General features: G+C 39.6%; 1 protein-coding gene across 2 annotated transcripts in view; it reads left to right on the top strand.

Annotated features, from left to right (window-relative positions):
• Positions 1–22,556, top strand: part of atrn (attractin) — a 157,903-nt gene that overhangs the window by 59,006 nt on the left and 76,341 nt on the right. For both annotated transcript variants that reach the window (XM_072457533.1, XM_072457531.1), the window contains exons 18-25: positions 2,798–3,052; positions 3,481–3,618; positions 5,602–5,695; positions 6,473–6,525; positions 8,284–8,378; positions 9,750–9,828; positions 10,302–10,459; positions 20,779–20,840. In XM_072457533.1, the coding sequence (XP_072313634.1) occupies positions 2,798–3,052; positions 3,481–3,618; positions 5,602–5,695; positions 6,473–6,525; positions 8,284–8,378; positions 9,750–9,828; positions 10,302–10,459; positions 20,779–20,840 (934 nt within the window). The remainder of the gene's footprint in view (positions 1–2,797; positions 3,053–3,480; positions 3,619–5,601; positions 5,696–6,472; positions 6,526–8,283; positions 8,379–9,749; positions 9,829–10,301; positions 10,460–20,778; positions 20,841–22,556) is intronic.

Raw genomic sequence — 22,556 nt, forward strand, 5'->3', positions numbered from 1 at the left:
AAAGCCTTTAATTTTCTCAAAAAATGATCTTATAATCCAGAATGCCTTATATATGCACTAATTCTGGTTGTGCTTACTGCCCTCAAAGTGATTTTGTGTGGTATACATTTTGTTTTGCTTAATGCGCCTTATAGTCCATGCGCCTTTTATATATGAAAAATAATCAAAAATAGATCATTCATTGACAGTACGCCTTATAATTCAGTGCACCCTATAGTGCGGGAAATACGGTACACAAAATCTGTTGAACCAAAGTAAGAATTTAAATTTCAACCTTTTATTATGGTTAGATTGATTACAAAAGGACTTGATTAGGGTTCCCACTTAAAAAACTACTTAAAAGTTCCAATTCAATTAATATGTTTGCAATTATCACATTTAAATCTCCTAAAAAATTCTCATTATTTCTGTCATGCTAATTAAGGTTTGAGCAGCAACACCTTGAGAATGGGTCATCTCAAGTTAAAAAATATCTCCAGGTGCTGATTCAAAACTACATTGCCATTGACGAAATTCACAAACTAGAAAATACTTAGACTGTCAGGTAAGGCAACATACACCGAATACAGCGAATAATAAACATAGTAACAAGTGTAGACTGTGCTAAAACAAGAGCATAAAAAATTAAATAAAAACTGTAAGAAGAAAAAATGACGTTAAATACAATGATGATGCAGATGATGCAGAACCAGCAGTGCAAATGGGATGGGGCGAGAAGCTCAGTCACATGGGGGGAGCTCGGAGTAGAGCCACTGCTCCTCCACATCGAGAGTAGTCAGCTGAGGTGGCTCGGGCATCTGTTCTGGATGCCTCCTGGGCGCTGCCCTGGGGAGGTGTTTCGGGCATGTCCCACCAGGAAGAGGCCCCGGGAAAGACTCAGGACATGTTAAAGGGACTATGTCTCTCTGCTGGCCTGAGAACGCCTCGGGAGGAGCTGGAGAATGTGTCTGGGGAGAGGGAAGTCTGGGAGTCCCTGCTTAGACTTCTGCCCCTGCAGCCCGGCCCCGGATAAGCGGAAGAAGATTGATGGATTGAGAAATCACAGCACTGCTTCTCATATTCCTACAAACTTGTCCCCAATGCATAATTTCTGGCCCTGTATAGAAATGTAGTTTCCGCTGCGTGAAACTGTGCAATGAAGTATTTAGAGCTGAGATTATAACGCATATATATCTCACAACTACTGAGGTGAAATCTACAAGGTGTAATTCATTTGAAATAATTTCTGAAATCACAGATGCATAAAACGTCCTCTTGCATATTCCTTCTCTTGCGGTTAATGTGCTTCCACTCAAGTAATACATTTTATCAGGCTAAAAGCACAAGGCAGCCAATATGTTTAAACTCTATTGCTATTCCGATGTGTTAAAATTGCCTGTTTCATCAGAATGGCTGCTATGTGTTTCTCTGGGAAAGCAGAGGACATTTTCAATTTCTATAACATAGTTGGTCAATTAAGTGCAAATATACACTTGCTGTCGGAGCTTCCCTTTGGGACTAGAACTAAAGATATTCAGTGGAATAAGCCATTGGTCAACCTCTGCCAGTTTTAATGTAGTGCACATACAAAGCCTTCTACAGCTGCAAAGACTGATTCAATCCATACCTTCTGTTAAGTCAAGTCTAACATTGTAGGGCTTTTTAACTTTTAGATGCTAAACTAAACTGGCAACTTTTTGCCTGGAGTTTTACAGTATGAAATTAAGCAGATTGATTAATTCAAGGTGTTTTTACTCAATAGAAGAAAATAAAAACAGAATCACCAGCTTGTCTCTATTTGTAAAGTGAAAGCCGCCACCAGATCCCACAAGTCAGGGCCTCCTCAGAGAAATCACTGGAGATCCTAAAATGTATCTAATTATTCAAATAAGTAAAGGCAAAATGTATAGGTAGAAGCTAAGAACCAGAAAATCTTGTCAATAAATTAGAATAAATAGACATATTAAATCTCGAACATGAATAGATATACAATAATGAGCCTAAAATGAGTGGATAGAATAAATAACATAAATAAATACAAATTAAGTAATCGATATTAATAAAAAGCTAAGCTAAAGAGGTGGATCTTGAGTCTGCTCTGAAGACGAGGGACATAGAACTGGAATGACACCTCGCTGTGAGTATGTGTCCTGACTTTGGGAATGACTAGGAGCCTGCGGCCAGAGGAGTGCAGGGGCCGCGAGGGTTCACACGGCAAAAGCAGTTCTGAGAGATAAGAAGGCCCGAAACCATTAAGACACTGCACGCAGTTTCAAGTGTAAAGATCAATATCAGTGTTTAGCAAAGGAGCTGTAGCCTGGAGGATTAGCTTTCCTCTGTCATAAAGATCGAATGCAGAAAAAGGAAATTAGCCAGGCTCTACTCGAGAGCCCTCTGAATGACATATAACACTTAGTTTGACTCATTTACACCAGAGGTAAAATGTGTTTAACAAAACAAAACCAAAAAAAAGTCATTTTAAATACTTTTTCTTTACATTTGTGTCTCTACACTGACAATCTGGGCTCAAAACCTCTTTAGTTGTGCATTTGTATTTTGTATTTTATATGCCCTCTTCTCTTTTAAAGTTGTATTTTATATTGATTATTATGTTTTTATATGTTTGTATTGTGATTTTAATTCTTGTTCGGTAAAGTATGTTGAAAAGTACTTGTGTATGACACTTTCCTTGCCTAAAATGCAGACATATTGAGTATGATTGGTCTGGATCAGATTTTGGGAATGACTGAAGGAGCCCAACTTGACCAATTAAATATTTTTCGTTTCACAAGTGACATTTCCTCTGTCTTCCCTGCAGCGGAGAACTGCTCTGGATACCGGACGTGTGGCCAGTGCTTGGACCAGCCTGGGTGTGGGTGGTGCACAGACCCCAGTAACACGGGGAGGGGGCAGTGCATCGAGGGCTCGTACCGCGGTCCGTTCCAGACCTCTGTCCCGGCCCCCTCCACTCTGCCCGGTCCGCCTGGTCTGCCCCCGAGCCCTCAGCCTGCGCTCAACGCCACCATGTGTGCCAGTGAGGCCAAGTACAACTGGTCCTTCATACACTGCCCAGGTAAACTTTGACAACTATTCAAAAAATCCGTCTCATTTCAGGGGGATTCAAAGTTTTTCCTCAAAATCTAATGGTTTTTAAAGCTCCACTGTATTTTAATGCAATTTATTGGTCTGCTGAAATCAAGACACAATTTTTACAATGTTTAAATGTATTATTTGTCTTTAGTTTAATAAAAACAGACATTATTACATAGAAATGATTACATATTAGAAATTAATCAATGATTGTTTAAGAATAACATGACATAAGAACATAAAAAGGTGTAAAAGACACAATTTTCATATGCCATATAATTGTAATGTACTAAACGACTCCCTTCAATATTAAAAAAATCCTTCCATCAAGCAGTTGCAGTGTTTTGGTCTGACTGGAGTTGGCACAAATTGGCTAACACACGCTTGTCAACCCTCTTTGTGGTTTTGCAGCCTGTCAGTGCAATGGCCACAGTCAGTGCGTGAACGAGAGCGTGTGTGAGAAGTGTGAAGACCTGACGACTGGACGACACTGTGAGAGCTGCATCTCTGGTTTCTACGGCGACCCAACCAACGGAGGCAGCTGCCAACGTGAGCAACCACACATGCGCTACACGCTTATAAGAGCTGGGAATAAAATACTGTTTTAAGGACTACGGAAAATATGTCTCTATTTTATTTAAACAATTATATTCACTGAACTGACTGAACTTGCATTCTGAGGACACAAACACAAGTGCAGCTCATCCTACAGTAAATGGATAGACTGCTCATTTAAAAGCTCATAATCTACAAGAGGTAATGATGGTTGAAGTTGCTGTGGTTTAGGTAGGAAAGATTCAGATCTGAGAGACATTTTAGGTTTATTTTCAACTGGTTTTAGTCATAGGAGTGCTGCTTACTGATGAGGCATATTTTTAATATCTCAAATTATACATTTGATTTAAAATTTAAATCAAATATATAATTTTTAATTTGAATACAATTCAATACATATTTTAGACTGATTATTGACGTACTGTATCATAAAAGGCTATTCATTAATGTTCTACCAAGACTAAGCCAGAACAAACATGTCACAGACTTGTGGAGTCAAATCCAGGACTTTCAAACCCAGAACTGAAGCAAAGCCTGAAACCTGCAACCCAAACAGGACTAAAACTCTGGCCCAAACGGGACTAAAACTCTGGCCCAAACGGGACTAAAACTCTGGCCCAAACGGGACTAAAACTCTGGCCCAAACGGGACTAAAACTCTGGCCCAAACGGGACTAAAACTCTGGCCCAAACGGGACTAAAACTCTGGCCCAAACGGGACTAAAACTCTGGCCCAAACGGGACTAAAACTCTGGCCCAAACGGGACTAAAACTCTGGCCCAAACGGGACTAAAACTCTGGCCCAAACAGGGACCTAACTGGGACCAAAGCCTGGGTCTAAAACTGGGACTAACACGTAATTGAATATAGCTAAAACAGAACACCGCGATCACTTTAAACTAAAAGTACATTATAATACATCATATCATGGAATCCAGTCTCTACATGTTATTATTAGATTGCTGTTATTGATTCCACCAGAAGAGGCCCGTGTACTGCTAATGTTTCTGCAACCAGTGTTTGAAACCGACTGCACTAAATCATCCAGTCATTCCACCAGCTTCATTTAACTTGTCAGTGTTTTACAGGGCGGTTTATGTCAGCCATTTTCCTGTTTGCAGAGCACTGTAAAAATGCTCCCTGGGGATAATAAAGATTTACTTGAACTATAAGTGACAGGCTGTCATTAGGACAACAAATCAATTGAGTTGTTGGACAGCTTCATTTACCTGACCAATATTTCACCTGGTTGTCTTGTGTATTTTGTGACTGTGGGATGTGAATGTTCTGTTGTCAGCCTCATGGGATGAATTCATTTACTTCATCAGTGACAGTTGATCGATACCGCAGCATATGTTCCCCAGGTCTATAGCTGTTTAAGTGTCTTCATTAACATCTCAAGCCACAACAGCTATGGAGCACTTTAATCTGCTCTTGACTGTAATTCAAAGCCTTATATCTCACATTTCTCAAAAAATTTAAAGAAGTTTTTACGTATAGAATGTCTTTATCTTTTTACACAGCTTTTTTCTGTCTGTAGCTCGTGTGTTATATGACCTCCGAGTGAGTGTCTGGAGGCCACGCAAGATTCAATGTGTAAAAACTGAATGTTGGATAAGCCTATAGCTATTGAAACAGTATATAGATAAAATTATACAGCTCTTGTACAAGCGAAGGACACTGGTCACCTCCTTGGTTGTTTCAAAACTCAAGCAACTGAATATACATCAAACAGCATGTCAGCAGTATGTAGTGCTGTAATGAGTAATTAGATTAGCTGTGACTAATCAAGAATTAAAATGATGAGCAACTAATTCAATCATTGCATTTGCTATTTCCCGTATGTACAGAAGTGTTTAATAAAATCAATACAGGACAAAAATGGAAATGAAGTAATTCTTAGTTACAGCCTTATTTGACAGATGCATTTTGAATATGCTCCAAAATGTATTTCCTTCTTGTGTCTGTGTCTCTTCAGCCTGCAAGTGTAACGGCCACGCCAGCATGTGTAACCCAAACAGTGGAAAGTGTTTCTGCACCACCAAAGGCATCAAGGGCGACCGCTGCCACCTGTGAGTTCACACCTCCTCTTCTCTTGACAGCACTGTTGATGGCACTGATGTAATTTGTCACGGTTGTCCTTAGTAACACAGTCTTGAGTGAGAAGAAATTGAAGCTATTGATTTTTCAAGTCTGTCTTATTCGAGCGCTGTGTTGATGGGCATTGCTTGTTTCGGAAGTACTGTATTTTACGCACTATAAGGCGCACTTAAAAGCCTTTTAATTTTCTCAAAAAACAAAAGTGCGCCTTTTAATCCAGTGCGCTTTATATATGCATTAATTCTGGTTGTGCTTACTGACCTCGAAGCTATTTTGTGTGGTAGTTTGTTTTGTTTCACTTAATGCTCCTTGTAGTCCGGTGCGCCTTATAGTGCGGAAAATACGGCAAGTTTTCCCGTTGACATTCTGTTGACATTTTACCCATAGACATCCAAAAAAAAAAGATAATAAATTGTTGTTTAAATGTTTCTGAGGACCAGCTATGGCACCCTCTTTAAATATGGTATGGCAAACGACTACTCATTGCACAGATTAGAAACTACAGCGAAAAAGAAAGGGTTTTGAGACTTAAAATTCTAATGTAGTGTAGCATGCTTTCTGTAATTATGATGTTGCATGATTTGTGTCCTCCCAAATGTCAAACCTCTTCCTCATCTCCCCTCTGAAGGTTTATCAGTGGTTAAATCTTCTGTTATCCACTCTAGTTCAAGCCGTTGTCACTTTTCTTTCCCCACCTCATTCTTTGCCCCATTTGGATCCATCTAATCCTCTGCCTCTCTCTTATCTAGGTGTGAAGTCGAGAACCGGTACCAAGGCAACCCGCTCAAAGGAACATGTTACTGTAAGTCAAGTCTGATCCCAATTAGACACACACACAAAAAGTGGGCCTTAGGTTTTTATTTTTTATTTTTTCAACCACTGTAATGGCCTGACTGCTGGTCCTTGTTCTAGTTGAAGCTCTGACACTTGCAGAGAAAGGCTCCATGTTTGATGTTAAGCTTGAAGAGAAGCAGCTTTTTGAGGAGAAATCTTGGGTTTAAATTCAAATGTTACTCTCGCATGAAAGTAGAGGGGAACGACGTGCTTTTCCACCGCCATTTTCCTTTTTGTCACTGCTGCTATAAAACCACTGCAGTCTACTACTACTACTACGAACTGTATTATCATGAGCGCTTGCTTTTCCCACACCTGAATCGTTGCCATTATTTACTTTACATACTGCAGCACTTCATTCTATTTTCAAAGCCTTCATTGTGCTTAGCTAAATTCAGATTTAGACTGTGCAATTTTAGGACTGCAGATGGTTCAAACCCATTATTTTTTAATGCTCTGCTTTTCAAAAGAGACACCGGAACATGTCACGCTCTCCCTTAGCTCCAGTTTTGTGTAAACCTGGAACTCAGCCGTTGTTAGAGATGAAGAAAACGGCCACGGACAACAACTTTGTCATTTTCAGAAATGAATGTATCAAAAAAAATATCTGCCCCTTGTTTGTTTGTCCGGACGGATGTTGACCTATTTGCAGTGAAATGTCTACAATGTGAAGAATTGCCTTCACTACTGGCAACCAGGTAGCACTATGTTCATTTAGTTTAAAGAGCAGAGTACCAAATTGGTGTTAGCAATTATCAGGAACTACAAAATTACTGGCTGTTTGAGAGTAAAGAGCTAAAGTTTTTAAATTTTAAATTTTCAGAAAGTGCCAACAAAATAATATTTTGTGTAATATGTGTAAACAATGCAGCTTCAGAACTATTGCTAAAATTGTTTTCTAAATTGTAACGACATCCACATTTTAAACACTCACTCCACTGAAAAAAGATACAATTATAGACTTAAAATAATTAAATAAATATGCTGTGTCATATCAGAATATCAGCATATCTATTGCACTTAAAAGCAAAGAGGCTTTCAATTAGGACGTTTTGGAGAGTAACTTTGAAATCCTCTACTTTAAAACTGTGCGGCTGTCTCTAGATTTAACTCTGACAGGTAGTTGTTATTGTAACTTTCATCTAAAAGTATGCCGGTTTTCCCTGCGCCGACTGACAAACTTCTGCCATCACATAAAACTTACAAAAGACGAAGTTTGAAATTGATATCGCACTTTTTATATATATTATTAACTGTAACAAACTATAAAACAAATCAATTATGTGTCCTAAAATGTAGTAGAAGTAGTAGTAGTTTTTACTTGTATTTGAAAAACAATAATATGAAAATAAGCCATTTATCTGCTATTTGAGTTACTGGTAAGTCTATTAAAGTGGTTAAAATAATCATAATTGCAAAAATAAGCTCCCCACCACTGTATTTTAACAATATTTAACCTTCATATGACCCATTTTGTTGCAGATCCACTATGTTTCGAGCCCCTTGGTTCCCTCCATCTGTCCTGACTTCAAAACCGTCAGAAGTTACTTTATATTTTGTGCTGATACCAAGGTGGCTAAATGTCATCGCCACATCTGCAGATCTACGACAACCAGTTGTTACAGTGACTTTCCTCCAGATAAACCGCCACTGCACCGCGTTCTGTCGTGACTTTCAAACCTCTTTGATTCATGCCTTTTTCTTTTTCATTTTCCTCCTCACACAGACACGCTCCTGATCGACTACCAGTTCACCTTCAGTCTGTCGCAGGAGGACGATCGCTACTACACGGCCATCAACTTCGTGGCGACGCCCGAGGAGGTGTGTGTCTGAGCCCCTGTCCCCTGTATTAGGATTATGGCACTTTGCAAAGTCAGCTTCAGTGGAGGAGAATGATTTCACACCACTCCCCTCACGCAGACACTGGAGGGCGGTTTAAATAATCATTACAAGGACACTGCATAGGGCATAAAGCAGTATAGTGGATAATGTAGGTCTGTCTGAAGTAATTACCTCTGACATCGATATATTCTAGTGGCAAATTGAGGGTCATTGATTCTATGTCCCAATTGTGAATACAGACTTTAAATAGTGGTAGGTAAATGAATTGAAATGACATGAGTATGCATCCCCTTGGCTTTGAAACGTCCCGTAATATTCTCAAATGTCGCTTTATAGTCTGTTGACATAACGCCTAATGAGATGTCAAATTATATCTGCTAATATAGAATATACGGTAGTTTCAGTCAGTAAAAGATGAACCTGATGGTTGTAACTCAGAGGAACGTGAGCTGTGGGTGAATTAAATAAAGAAAGGCTGTATTTTTATTTTTTTTTCGATTTTGGGGTCAAATTGACAAACGGAAAATTTATTTATTGTAATTGTGAATCATGAACGAAAAACAGAAAATGTTCTTTTTTCAGTTTTGTGTTTGAAATCAAAAATAAATTGAACAAATCATACACGGATTGTACACGGACCATTTATACATATCTGTTGTTTTATCATCGAATCTGCCAGGCCCAAAGCTGAGGACACACATATTCCCTGTAATAGTCACATAAAATACATTGATCTCCCCGTCGCTCTCACAGATGTTTTCACTTCAGCGTTGTTCTTGTCCGCCGCTTAAGCGGCTGCAGCATCTGGAGCGAAGCGAGAAACATAAAGATCTGATTAAATGTCCCAGATGGCACCTCTCCCCAACTACGCCTGTGCCAAAACCTAACAAAGGCAGCTAGAGGTGTATACAAATGTGTTTTTAAAGGCACTAGAAATTACTTTTTAATCACCCGTGTTACACTTATTTGATGGATATCCACTATAAATTCACCTTGCTTAAATTGAGGCAAATCTGCTGAGTGTAAAGCCAGCGGGAGTTTATGCCAAACGCTGATCTTGGGTAAAGTTTAATGAGCCAGCACTCAAATGTTTCAGCAAAACTGAAAATGAATGGAGAAACTTTTGACAACGTGACAGAGAACAATGGGAATTTCATTCAAAAATGTCCAGAGTGATTAAAAGGAGGTTTGAGTTTGATCCTCAAGCTACACTACTGAAAAAAATCTGTGTTCTGTCAGATTGCAAATTGCTCTTTTTTGGGGCGTTGTGAAGTGTCATTAATTTTGCTGCCTCATCTTCTGTGTGTGTGTGTGTGTGTGTGTGTGTGTGTGTGTGTGTGTGTTTTCTAGCCAAACCGGGATCTGGACATGTTCATCAATGCCTCAAAGAACTTCAACCTGAACATCACGTGGGCCACCAGCTTCACAGGTACAAACTAACTGCTGGTCTAAAGATGGCTGTCCACTGCACGTGTCGCTCTAGAAGATGTGGGGAATTTAATATTGTAAAAAGGCAATTGTTCACATTCCGTCGCGGCTACAACAGGCTTAAATCTTTGTTCCCGTTTCACTGTAAGACCTATAACCCACATTCTTGAGCCAAAGCACAAGATTTTTCCCACAATCGATAATAAATGATTGCAGGTCATCAAAATCATGCAGTCGATTAGGCTTAATGTAACTCGATGTACTGTGTTAATGGAGAGCTGCGTCCCGTTTGGTCCGTTTGATGCTGCTTTAGTCCTGCCTAATGTGGACATGGTTAGGTAATAACGAGTCCTGGTTTAGTCCTGGTTTAGTCCTGGTCTCTTCCAGGTCTAGTTCCGGCTTTAGTCATCATTTTGGCATTGTGTTTGTAAGTGTGAACTCCATCTTAGTGTGGCTATTACTTGTCATGTGTAGCAGGTACACAGACCGGTGAGGAGATCCCCATCGTGTCCCGGAGCAACATCAAGGAGTTTAAAGACAGTTTTTCCAACGAGAACTTCGATTTCCGCAACAGCCCCAACATCACGTTCTTCGTCTACGTCAGCAACTTTACATGGCCCATTAAAATTCAAGTAAGCTTTGCTGCAAGACCGCTGTCCACTTTGGCTTTTCGCCATTCCTCCCTTTGCAGAATGCTAAACATATTCAGTTAGGCTCAGCTGTGTTTGTATTTTAGAAATGCTCCAGGAATGTCATTTAGACTGTTCATTTTGACAAAATGTTTCATTTTGTTTTAGTCTTGTGTTTTTGACTTTGTTTAATTAAACTTAGTCGATTAAATCCATGATAGTTTCAGTCATACAGAAAATATATATTTAGTTTTAATTATGATGAATAGTTTTTCATTGCCTCATGAATATGTACAGACGTGTTCCTCACTTTCTGTGATCTAGTCTGTCCCCTTTATTCATTTATGTTTAGTTTTTATTATTTGACAACAATATTAGTAAAACTTTAGCTGGCAAAAATATATATTGTCTGTCATCGTTTTTGTCGACAAAAATGCATGTAGCTTTAGTCATAGTTTTTAGTCTGTATGATTTTAGGACATTTTATGTAGTTTTTATTTAGATTCAATGAGCAAAAATTTGACAATGACAAAAATTAACACTGAAACACCGAAGGTTCAACTCTGCTGCTCCCCGGGTTCTCCTCCCTCGGCTTTCACCTGCTCCATCCCCCCAACTCCCCCCACTTCAGAGCCGCTCATATCAAGGCGGGGCACTGTGAGTCTCCTTGTGCCATACCTGTCACACCACATACACTGTCAGTCAGAGAAATTGTATTCATATTTTTCTGTAACAAGAGAACATCCAGTCCTACAGCTGAAACATGCTGTGCTCAATTTCAAATCTTTATGTAACCAATCATGCTTAATGTATCATTGTTATCTCTTCCTAACAATGAGATATATATAGATATCGATATCGATCTCGGTAGATCTAGATCTCGGTAGATCTAGATCCGAGATCGATAGATCTCTTTTAAGCAAAGATATTCCCTTCTATGCCCTTCTTTTCCTGGAGAGAGTTAAAGGCAGTTATTTCATCATTTTCAGTATTCTAATGTCCTTATGGATTAGTATTTAAATGATTATTGCACATTGCGAACATCACCATAATTGTATGCATATTTAACCTCGTTCTGCAGCATAAAATTCATCTTTTATTGCGATTTGATGCTCCCCGGGCCCTGTGTTGGAATAAAGTGTGGCAGAACACGAAAATAAGGACGCCTTGGAAACCTTTGAGTAAAATATGACAGGATGAATCAGTCACTTAACACGGCCGTGGGGATTAACAAAGATGCATAATAGACCGCTGGTATCTTTTGGTTAATTGATCCAGTCCAGGCTTTGAAGCAGAGTCATATCTCCGTCAGACAGTCACCAAACCAACATTGTTCTTTGTAACATTCAGAGCAGCGAGAGGCGATGTTGGATGTTTATGTATAAGAGCATTATCACTGTGTGACAAATTGAAAATGCAATGCATGTTTTTACAGATGTCAGCGCTTCTCGTTCTGCCGCTTGAATCTCATCACTGCTTTATGTGGGTTTCTTTTACATTAAACTTGCATTGCTTTATATTGTAGATGGTGAATAATACTTGCTACTTTCACTGGCATCGCCTGGTTTCCTATCATACTAATCTGTGTCAACAAACGCCCAAAGCCCAATGCTTTACATAGTTTATCTCTCTCTTCTTGGCTTTGGCACTTAATATTGTCCAACCATTTGACCATTTGACCATCTCTTTGTAAGCTCAATGTCTTGCATTAGGCTGTTTTTAGAGGACGTATCTCTATGTCCACCACTTTGTGCTGTGCTTCCTGAATGTTGCCCTTTCTTTCTGGAGCTGCCTCTTTATTCCTCTATTTTCATTTTAGGGCATCATTGCTATGGATTGGGTACTTGGATGGATTGTTACCGTTTGCAAGAATCATCAATTATTACTTTGGATTTTTTCCTGTTTAAACTTTGTATTGATTGACCAAGAAAGGTTACAGATGAGAAAGAAAAGACTTAGGGATTGTTTTATGAAGAATTCTATAAATATTGTTTGTTTGGGCACAATTTAAGTTTAAGTAAAATCATTTACTCCTTGAATACATTAGTAGAAAAAGGTTTAGAAAAAACTAAGTTTTTCTAAGGGTTAGGGTTAGTTTAGAAAAAAACTAAGTTTTAGAAAAAACTAAGTTTTTTCTAAACTGAGTCCAGATGACTACAACTGAACCTTTTTCTACAATGGAACACTCCTGGACGAATGAGGGATTACACCGACATATTTCCAAGAATTTTGGGCCTAAAACCTTGACTACAGTATTTGCCGATCCAGGTAAAGTTTTTATTTATATATATATATATATATATATATATATATATATATATATATATATATAATTGTGAGATGTAAATAAGATCATCTTAATGTAGCTGCATTTGTTATTTATTTCTTCTCTGGGGCAGTCGAAACCAAATCATTACTGCGTGGCAATAAATTATTTGTGTGTAAGAAACTTCACCCATGCAGTAAATGCCTAAAAGAACATTACCTGCCCTTTATTATGTGCTGAAGTAGCTTTTTTGCAGTGGTTATGAATGACTGAGCTTGTGTTGAGTCCGTTGGCGCATGTTTTGCTGCTGATCCGTGTCCACTACTCCTTCCTGTACCCGCTGAACCTGCTGAACCTGCTGGAGGTAAAGGAGAGCTCTCTGCCCCACACAGAGCACATGTGTTCTGCTCGGGATAAGCACATCCAAGGTTGGGTGTGTACCTCACAAATGCCCCAAGAGCTGCTGGACCAAGGGGGAAGTTGCACACATTTCATTGCATCTTGGAATGTATTTATAAATTTGGCTGAGATATTTGAGATTTTAATAAAAAATCGGTAAATGTAAAAACTGGTGAGCAGATTCAAATATTTGCAGATGTACATTGGGCAAAAAAAAAAGTTTTAAGTTGCAGCTGCTGTTTTTTAAAGTGAGAGTCAAGCATTTAAACCTAACTCATGTCCAATACATTAGTCTATTTCAGTCTAATAGTTGCAGAGGTAAACGCCATTGCCAAATCCAACAAATGTGGATTTGGTAGTTTTCCCCTGCTCCCCTCAGCCTCTTCCCGAAACAAATTTGAGCGGCCACCCGATGTAAGCTACATCCCTCCCTCTGCCCTCCTCCATGAAATCCAGCCTCCGTCCTCCATGCCCTGCCCTGTCAAAGCTCGGTCCACAGCCGAAAACTGCTGTTGTGGACTCCCCCGTACCCCGTTTTGGCTGGAATTATGTAGGACATCTCCCCCTGACCCAAAACACAATTCCTGTTCATGGAGCTTCGATAGCAAGGTAACATTTCCTCATCACTTTTCTCGGCTCAACTTCTGTGCCTTCAAATTAGCTCTTAGCTTGCAACATACTGGAATATACAGATTTTTTTTAGTGTCTGATGACGTAAAGATCAATCAAGAGAGCACTGACAATGCATACTGGTGAATTCATAGCTTTATACTGTAAAGGAAACTATATCCACATCAACAGAACGGTCAATGGGAGTTAAAGGAATTTGTAAAGCATTATTGCAAGCATATGTACCCCTGAATTAATGGTGGTCCGGTCAACAAACAGCGCAACGAGAAGCCAATTTCTTGAGGTCTCCACTTGCTTATCTGCCCTTTTTTCCTCGTATCTATCGTTCCCTTCTGCTCCGTGCATGCTGTTTGAATGCCATTTCATTCAGATGCGAGCGCGCCTGTGTGCTTGTAGGCGGCTGGCCCTGCAGAGTTGGCAGGCAGAGACCGCAGAGCTGGTTTGTGCACAGCAGCTGAGAAAGAGCAAGGGCAAAGTGGAATGTTAAGATGAAACACATGCTGCATTGAGAGTGGGCTGCGTGCTGCCTAGTGTCTAAGCTTCTGTGTCCGAGCTAAAGCCATCCCTCTCTCTCTCTCTCTCTTTCTCTTTCTCTCGCACCCTCTCTCGTCCTCTCTCCTGCCTCATGCACCAAGCGCCTCTCACTAGCTCGTATGTGACGCTAATGTCAGAAGCGTTGTCAAAGTGCTGTACTTGTCAGCCGTGTCTGTTTTCTTTGCATTAGTAATCCCTGCACTTCGTTCGTTGCCGCCATCTGTTGTAAGACTTGACTTCAGACATGCATTTTGTTCATATTTTATAACTTGCTCAGAGAAGAATTGACACGTCATAAGAATGCAGAATATAGCACTGAGCAAAGATTCTTGAATATAGCACTGAAATCCCTAATACAATAACTGCTTTTTATAGCATCCATGCGAGTAAGGCTGTAACTAAAGATTATTCTATTATTGATTAAAACATCTTTGACATTTTTATCTAATGATGTTGCTGTCTTGTTCTAAAAGTTCTATGTGTTTTAGAGTCTGTAAAGTCCAGATTACGGTTGTCAAACTACGACTGGAGATGAGACCGGTTTAATACTATCGTTTGAAACATTCCAGGAAAAGCAATAACCTCTCCATTAAAACAATCACCCTTTTAAAGAAGAAGGCTGGTTAAATTCAATGGGTAAAAACTGTGTGTGTTTATATACGTCTGTTTAGGAAGGTGGTACGCTGAAAGTCCATTGCAGTGAATCAAACTCGTCATGAAGCGCGATGTACTGCAAGCCCAGTGTAATAACGGTTGACCTTTATTGTCTGGAGGCCGTGTTTGTCCATCTTCCTGTGTCCCATGGGATCAGTGAGAGTGCAGCGCCACGGAACAGCTCAGATTTATGTCCCTGTCCTGGTCAAGGGCAATGACAGTTAAGCAGATCGCCCCCTGTGTTCTGACGCACTATAGGCACTGCTCACTGTCGCTCTACTGCATGGATAGTTTTAGTAAGGCTAGTGTACTTTACTTTAGTTGTGTTGTCATGTGGTAATGTAATCAACACCTGCAAGTATATTATTTCTCAAAAGAAAGTGAACGATGAAAGTGTTTCATTTTGGTATGCACTTGTTGCAGCTCAGTTTTTTTTTTTTTTTTTTTTTTTTTTTGGTAGAAAAAGATTCAGTCTCATCTGGACACAGTTTTGGAAAAAACAAGACGTGTTGACGTTCCTCAAAGTGATTCTGCGGATCTAGTCTGAGAACTCAGATATTCATCCTACTCTGAGTAAACCTCCGGATAATAATCTGTCCTTTTTATCTGTTTGTTTACACTGTTTTAAGTGTTCCCTGAAACGTATCTTTGTTACCTTTTAGCTAAGTGCAGCTCCCTCATTACTGAGTGCCTGGTTAGTATCTGAATGGCTAGGGCTGATATGACCCCATGATGTTTATTTCCATCTCTTCTCCTGCTTAGAATCTTCACCTCACTGTCTTCACTGAGTGGTTTGTGGCTTTAAGATGAAGATGCACAGTGCTCTGTGGTCCTGAATTTGAGTGTCTTCTGTACCTGTCACACTCTTTACAACTTTCCTCGCTGCATTTGATTGAATATACTACATTGTCCTTGATTTTTTTCAACAGTATACATTTAGATTGGGTTACTGAGATTATACTTTTTATGTGAAATTAAGATAAATATTCTCATTTATCGTGCTATGTTTTAATATATTGCACTCAGGCCTTGTGCTACTACTACTTTTGACTGCAAATATAAAACTATATTGCCAAAGTTGGATTAAATGTTATTATATAAAAGTTTTACCCATTAAAAAGGCTTGTGAAATATACATTTCTTAATCTACTTTAACTTCACTAAACTTTGTTGAAAGCTGCAATGATGAAATATCCTGACAACTGCCAAAACTGTGGTCTTTCACTGCTGACTGCACCGCCATAGAATTTGAATCATCAAAGGCCAATCAACTGCTGCGAGATTAGTCAGAGAGGAGTTTCTCCCTCTCATGTTCTTCTCTCTCCTGATGAAGAATAGATCTGAATTTAACTGTTTGTAATGAAAGATAAAACCCAGACTAATTACATTAAACAGCTATGATCTGTTGAACATTACGAAATGGTCCTGTCCCGTGTAGAGAGGCGGCAGCTGCGCTCGGGTGTTTGTGTGTATCATTTCCTGATCGTGTGGCATCGTGCTAATCATTGGAGCTTTGCAAAACATCGCACAATAGCTGTGAATTAGCTGGGAATAATATGAAACGTTCCCAATATTGAAAAGCGAAACGATAATGTAAATATATGACACATCCGCTAAGAGGAGTTTTCACCAGGAGATTATAGAAAATGAAAGGCCAGATTTAAAACTCATTATGCTATGGTAATTGTGCCAGCCCAGCCTCCCAAATCAAATGTCTGTGTTAAAAACTGCTGATGGTAGTGCTTATACCGTTGTGCATTAGAGCAGGCTGTGATGACTGGAGGTGACTGTGGCTCAGGCGGCTAGAGGATTGGCCACTAACAGGGAGGTTGATGGTTCAATCCTTGCTCTGATTTTGTCCTTAAGACTCCACCACATTGCCTGTCAGATGCTGTAATTGCTGTGGAAAGTTAGACAGCGCATTGGGTGTAAAAAGGAGAGATACTGAGCATAAAGTCTCCCCAAACCTCGTGTTGGAAACAAACAATTGGTAAGCGTAATTATTTTGCTTGTCAATGAAAATGGTTATGAATTGATAACAAATGATGATCAAATCTGAGAAGAGGTGATATTGATGTTGATTCTAACTGAAAATGTTACTTTGTGTTAAAATTGTGGTCATAATGGTGTTTTTGTTCCTAGTTTTTATTGTTATATCTTGCCTCATTTACATAATTGTCATTACACACCTCGGTATCAAACAGTATCTCTCTCGCTGCTGGTTAAAGTTGTGGCAGTTGAACACTTTGGTATTGGAATTTGTCTTCTTTTGCTCATGCGTTTTCCTCTTTTCTCGTGAAACCTGTTGAGCTCTCGTCCCCCACACCGACGAGACACTTTTCCTCACGAGTCCGATAATGTCAGAAACCATTAAACAGTGAATATGTGCAGCTCTAACGCCCAGAGGCAGCCTGTCAGGGCCTGCTGGGAGATCGTTCGCAGCCCCTAAAGAGTCACCCTCCGCTGGGCACGTAACGAGAGCAGCAGCCTCCCGTCGCCGCTGAGCCCAACGTGGAGCCGACACGTACACATGGCATTAAAGCACATGTCCTCACAGTGTGGCTTGTGGTATTATGTGGGATAAAAGGAAATCGACTATAGCCCATTTAATCATTCATCTGCAAGTAAAAAGTCCACCTTTGCTAACAATATTTTAGACTGTTTTATCACAGTGTATATGACTGATTTAGCTGCCTGCTTCCTCTGTCGAGAACATGGAGGAAATGATTTTTGTGTGTTCATTTGTCAGAATCAGAAAAGTTTTATAGCCATTGTCAATGCACAGAATTCACAAACATAGGAACTTGTCTTGGTGATTTGGTGCAACATAAAACAATGAACAATGATAAAATAACCTATATAAGTCAACAAGAAAAGCAATTCAAATCTGCTAAAAGAAGTACACAAATGTGCTTTGTTGAGTCATTCCCTGTGTCTTGATGTCAATGTCATAATGTTAATCTTTTCTAGTAAACATGATTTGCCTTCCATTTAAGCCCACAATAAGTCAATGTTGTTACTAAATGGCTCTGAAAGGCAGAAGAATCTCTATTGCATGTAATTTCCCATTAGATTTGGTCTCATTTCTAAATATGCTACACAACTGCCGCTGTCCTCTGTGAGTCTAGCTCTTAATTGCATTGTTTGATGCTCAGACATTTGTGAATGTTTTGTGTCTGTATGAAAATGCATTCAAGACGTCCTTTTGAGATGAAGAGCAGGGAGGGACAAAGGGATGTGATGGTCGGATTACAGTGTGAAGGAAATTAGACACGCAAGGCAAAACCTTGTGTTTATGCTCTTTTGAAATTATTGTCGTTTCAAAACATGTAAAAACAAATTTGATAGTAGAAGTGGCCAAATGAGTACCAAACTTTGTAAGTTCAGCATGACTAAACTAGTGTGTAGGACAAACTCTTATTTCGATACCAAGGAAAAGGCTCAATACTCTTAATACTCATAAACACATGTTCCTTTACTCTAGTTCTGATTTTCGTGGGTTTCATCTTCTTGTTGCATTAAACATTTGGCAGAGTTTTTCCCATTCAGAAGATATAATATTTAGTTTAAATTATTAATCACATATGGCACCAACCTAACTGTTAATCATTCTGAATCCCATAAATAGATCAAAACCAAATCTATTAAGAAAATGTCACATTTTGTCCTGTTTCTGTGATGTATTGCCGTATTGAAACCGTAAGTAAACCTCTTCTTTCAATACAAATGTTTGGGTTTATCAGTATTTGCGTATTTTCATATTTTTTTGCAGAATATGTTGAGTTAACGTTAAAACATTAAATTAAGCACAACAACTGAATGAGCTAGTGCTTCATCGCTTAAGTGTCGTGACTCAAAATGCTAAACTTCCACGTTTTCCACTCATTGACATTTCGCTCAGGTTATTATGGCATTATTTTGTCTGGATTCAACTATGCTGGGGAAAAATTACCCTATTACAGCCTCAGCACTCAACAGTAATCAACAGGAGCACATTACTGAACCAGATGGCGCTGACTATACAACTAAATGAGACTCCGACTCCATTACAAAACACTCGCACACCAACGATGGCTAATCCAGACTGCGATTCTGTAAAGTCACCGCTTACACATCTGACCTGTCTGACGTCTCGTGCGTGTACATTGACAGTCTTGATCACAATTGAGTATTCAGCCTGCCTGCAAGTTGGTTTTACAGCGTTCTCCCTGTGTGTAATTGTATGCAAATCCCTCGAATAATAAGACAAGCTGTGATGGTCCAAGAGAAGGTGTCGTGTGTGTGTGTGTGTGTGTGTGTGTGTGTGTGTGTGTGTGTGTGTGTGTGTGTGTGTGTGTGTGTGTGTGTGTGTGTGTGTGTGTGTGTGTGTGTGTGTGTGTGTGTGTGTGTGTGTGTGTGTGTGTGTGTGTGTGTGTGTGTGTGTGTGTGTGTGTGTGTGTGTGTGTGTCAGTAGCTTTTTACCGCCATAGCGGGGCACTGTGGTGTTGTGCAGATGTTGAGACGTGCCTTTAGTTATCTTTTGGAGGCCTTGTGTTTTGCAGGAGGAACGACAAGTTTGAGCAGGTAGATATGCAGTGTTAATGTTGCTATGGAAACCTTGATTAAGATGATGGTGTCAGTCGATTGCTCTTGTGGTGATTACAGTGGAAGTCTATGGGGAAAAGGCTGTGGGCAACATAATTATGATTTAGGGCCAAGAGGCATGTGTGAAAGAGAGACCTTTTCTAAGTTGATTTGCCACAAAAGGTTGAAGAGGAACTCACAAATGGAATATAAAGAGAAATTAAAATGATAAATATTCATCTACTCCAACTCCTGCTAGACAATATACAATTTTATTTGAAACAGCAGCAGCAGCCACCTGTTAAAGAAACCGCAGTGGGGAAAATGGATTGTGAGGTTTTGTATGATTTATAATCCATTTATTCTTTATTTAACCAGGAGTATCTTACTGGAATTTTGAATCTCATTTTCACATCTCTATTGCACATGTTTTTAGTGGTAACCAGAGCACCCAGAGGAAACCTACACAGACATGAGGAGAACATGCAAACTGCACACAGAACTCAGAAATGCCCCACAGCGCCCGGGTGTCGAACCCACTGTCCCATCATGCTGCCCTTTAGACAGATCAAATACATTTTAAATTGGATATAGCTCAACTGAAAAACATCCGTCCACGCTTTGCAATTCATGAAACTTAAAATTACACTGAGCATTCATGAAAGCTGAAGTCTGTATTTGCTTTAAACTAATGACTAGAACAAGGCTTTACATACCATTTACTAGTTAAAATATTTTAATTTATTTACTTGCCTTTTTTAATTCAATATTTCATGCACATTGTAACTTTTCAGTTTTTGTTGCAAAAATGTCTTGAAAAACATTTTTTTAACTGAACGGTGTCTCACAGATCTGACTAGTAACTTTGGCAGAGTCCACTTAATATACAAGTCAATGCTAAACCAATACTCAAACCATTCTCAAAGTAATTTAGTGTTGTGGCAGTATGACTTTGTTATAAACTCCACACAGTGTGCTCATAAAACAATACCCAGGAGTTCGATTTAAGTTGTATCCCACTGCAGGATGTCCAGAAAGTGCAGAGAAGCACAATCTATGGTCTATAAATGCATCCACAGCTACACATGGAATACATAGTGTCTCTATGCAAGCGCTCGTTATAAGTGCTGCTCATTACGTTCTTTTCTCCCAACGCAAGAAGGTCATTCAGATGTGACGGCCGCTTTAGAGTGCTGACCCTTCTATTAAAGTTTATGCCATTACACTGCACCGCTCTCACTCATTCGCTAACTCTATATCCTGTTTGTCTCCACAGATTGCCTTCTCGCAGCACAGTAATTTCATGGACCTGGTGCAGTTCTTTGTCACGTTCTTCAGGTGAGTTCAGAAAATGTCAAATCCTTTTCTTCACGCCGCAGAAGTGTTGAAATGTTCACCGTCTCCTTCCATGTGCGAGTGGAGCAGATGTATTACCAAATGCAGCGTACCCGCCATTACCGTGAGCGAGTGCTGCTGCCGCCGCCGTCGCCGCCCACTGGTTTTATAAGGGCCGGATAACTGTCAGCGCACACAGCCGAATCTCACACACGCTTTCATCTTATTCACTGGACACAGAACATTATAGTGTCTCTCTCAGCAGCAATTGCTCATAGTAAATGGCCAACAGTGGTTAAACTACAGCCCGTCTATGAAGACCGTAACTCAAGCACAAGCTATTTTCATTCACCACACCTACTAATGATGCATCGTTTGTCTGTGAAACAAATGGATTAGATGGACTCGATGTTGAGGCCAAGGAAAATAAGGGCAAATGCGTTGATTAAATGTAAGCACAAATCAAAATATTCAGTTTGTATTGCTTTTTAGTATGGCTGCAAAGATTAATCAGATAACCGTGACCTGTTGGCTATAAAAGAAATATCTAAAACGCATACAAAAAGACAAAGTGGCATTATTAAATCAAAATGTCACCATATTTCCACCTTTATTTGATTAAAAAAATTCTAGTCGACAAATCTTGTCGACTACTTAAAAAAAACATGAGTTGCAGCTATATTATTCAGACATTGGGCGCTGTAGATGAGAACTCTACTGAAGACAGTTCCGAATTTGATAAATGTAAGATAAAGATAACTTGTGCGAGTTTTGAGGTGTGTTGCCGTGACAACAAAAGCCAGTTTTTAAGCTTTCCTACAACAATGAATGCGTTTTGCGGCAGAGACGGAAAAAGCTTCTAACCTAGATAAACTGTGATGTAACGACTGGCAACAACTTGTTTTTTGTGTTTCTAAAGCTCATTTTTGTACATTTGAAGCATTGAATTCAGTCTTTTATATTTTTACAATATGTTCTCTGCAGTCTAGTCACAACATAAAGGTATAAAAGGTATGTCTTCGAAGTATAATCAGTGTCATTCTGATTACATATGAAGAATGAATTATCCACGTTCCCTCAGCTTTACATCAAATGTGCCATACATTTCTCCGTGTGCAGAAACCACTCACAGTAGTCACTTTGACGATGGCGCGCCTTCATTTTGACCCATCCAACCCATGTTTTTACCCAAAAGGGCCTTGTGATTTGATTTCCCCCGTGTTTGTGTAGCCGTCTTCAGGGAAACGTTTAACAGAAGCGCCTGGTGCCTGTGGTTGTGCGTCGTGCTGAGAACATGTGACGTTTGCCATGATGGATCCCTGTGCCTTTTATTCAATTTTTTCCAAGAATTCGGTAATGTTTTATCGATTCAAAAATGAGAGGCGACCCGCAAAGCTTTCCTGTGGCGTGTTGGCTCCGTGTGCTTATTCTGCTGTTTGAATATAACCCAGCAGAGCATTCTTTTACTGGTGTGCCTGTTACAATAATAAAAAATGATATGAGAAATGCCTCCATGCTGGTTTTATCGATCCTGCAGCAATGTAAAGGTAGAGGAGAGAGTTGATAGCACTGATTTGGAGGATTCTACTGTATTTACTTTTTTCTCACACGACCCAGCGCCTTTTCAATATACAGTGATGTTTGATAAGGTTTTAAATGAATCTTGGCTCTTTTGCTGGAGTGTGCCGAACATTCTAAATCACTATAGGACTTCTCTAC

This window comes from Eucyclogobius newberryi, unplaced genomic scaffold, assembly GCF_026437365.1.
Source record: "Eucyclogobius newberryi isolate DKJ021-1_F unplaced genomic scaffold, fEucNew1.0.hap1 SCAF_21, whole genome shotgun sequence".
In the NCBI taxonomy this organism is placed as follows: Eukaryota; Metazoa; Chordata; class Actinopteri; order Gobiiformes; family Gobiidae; genus Eucyclogobius; species Eucyclogobius newberryi.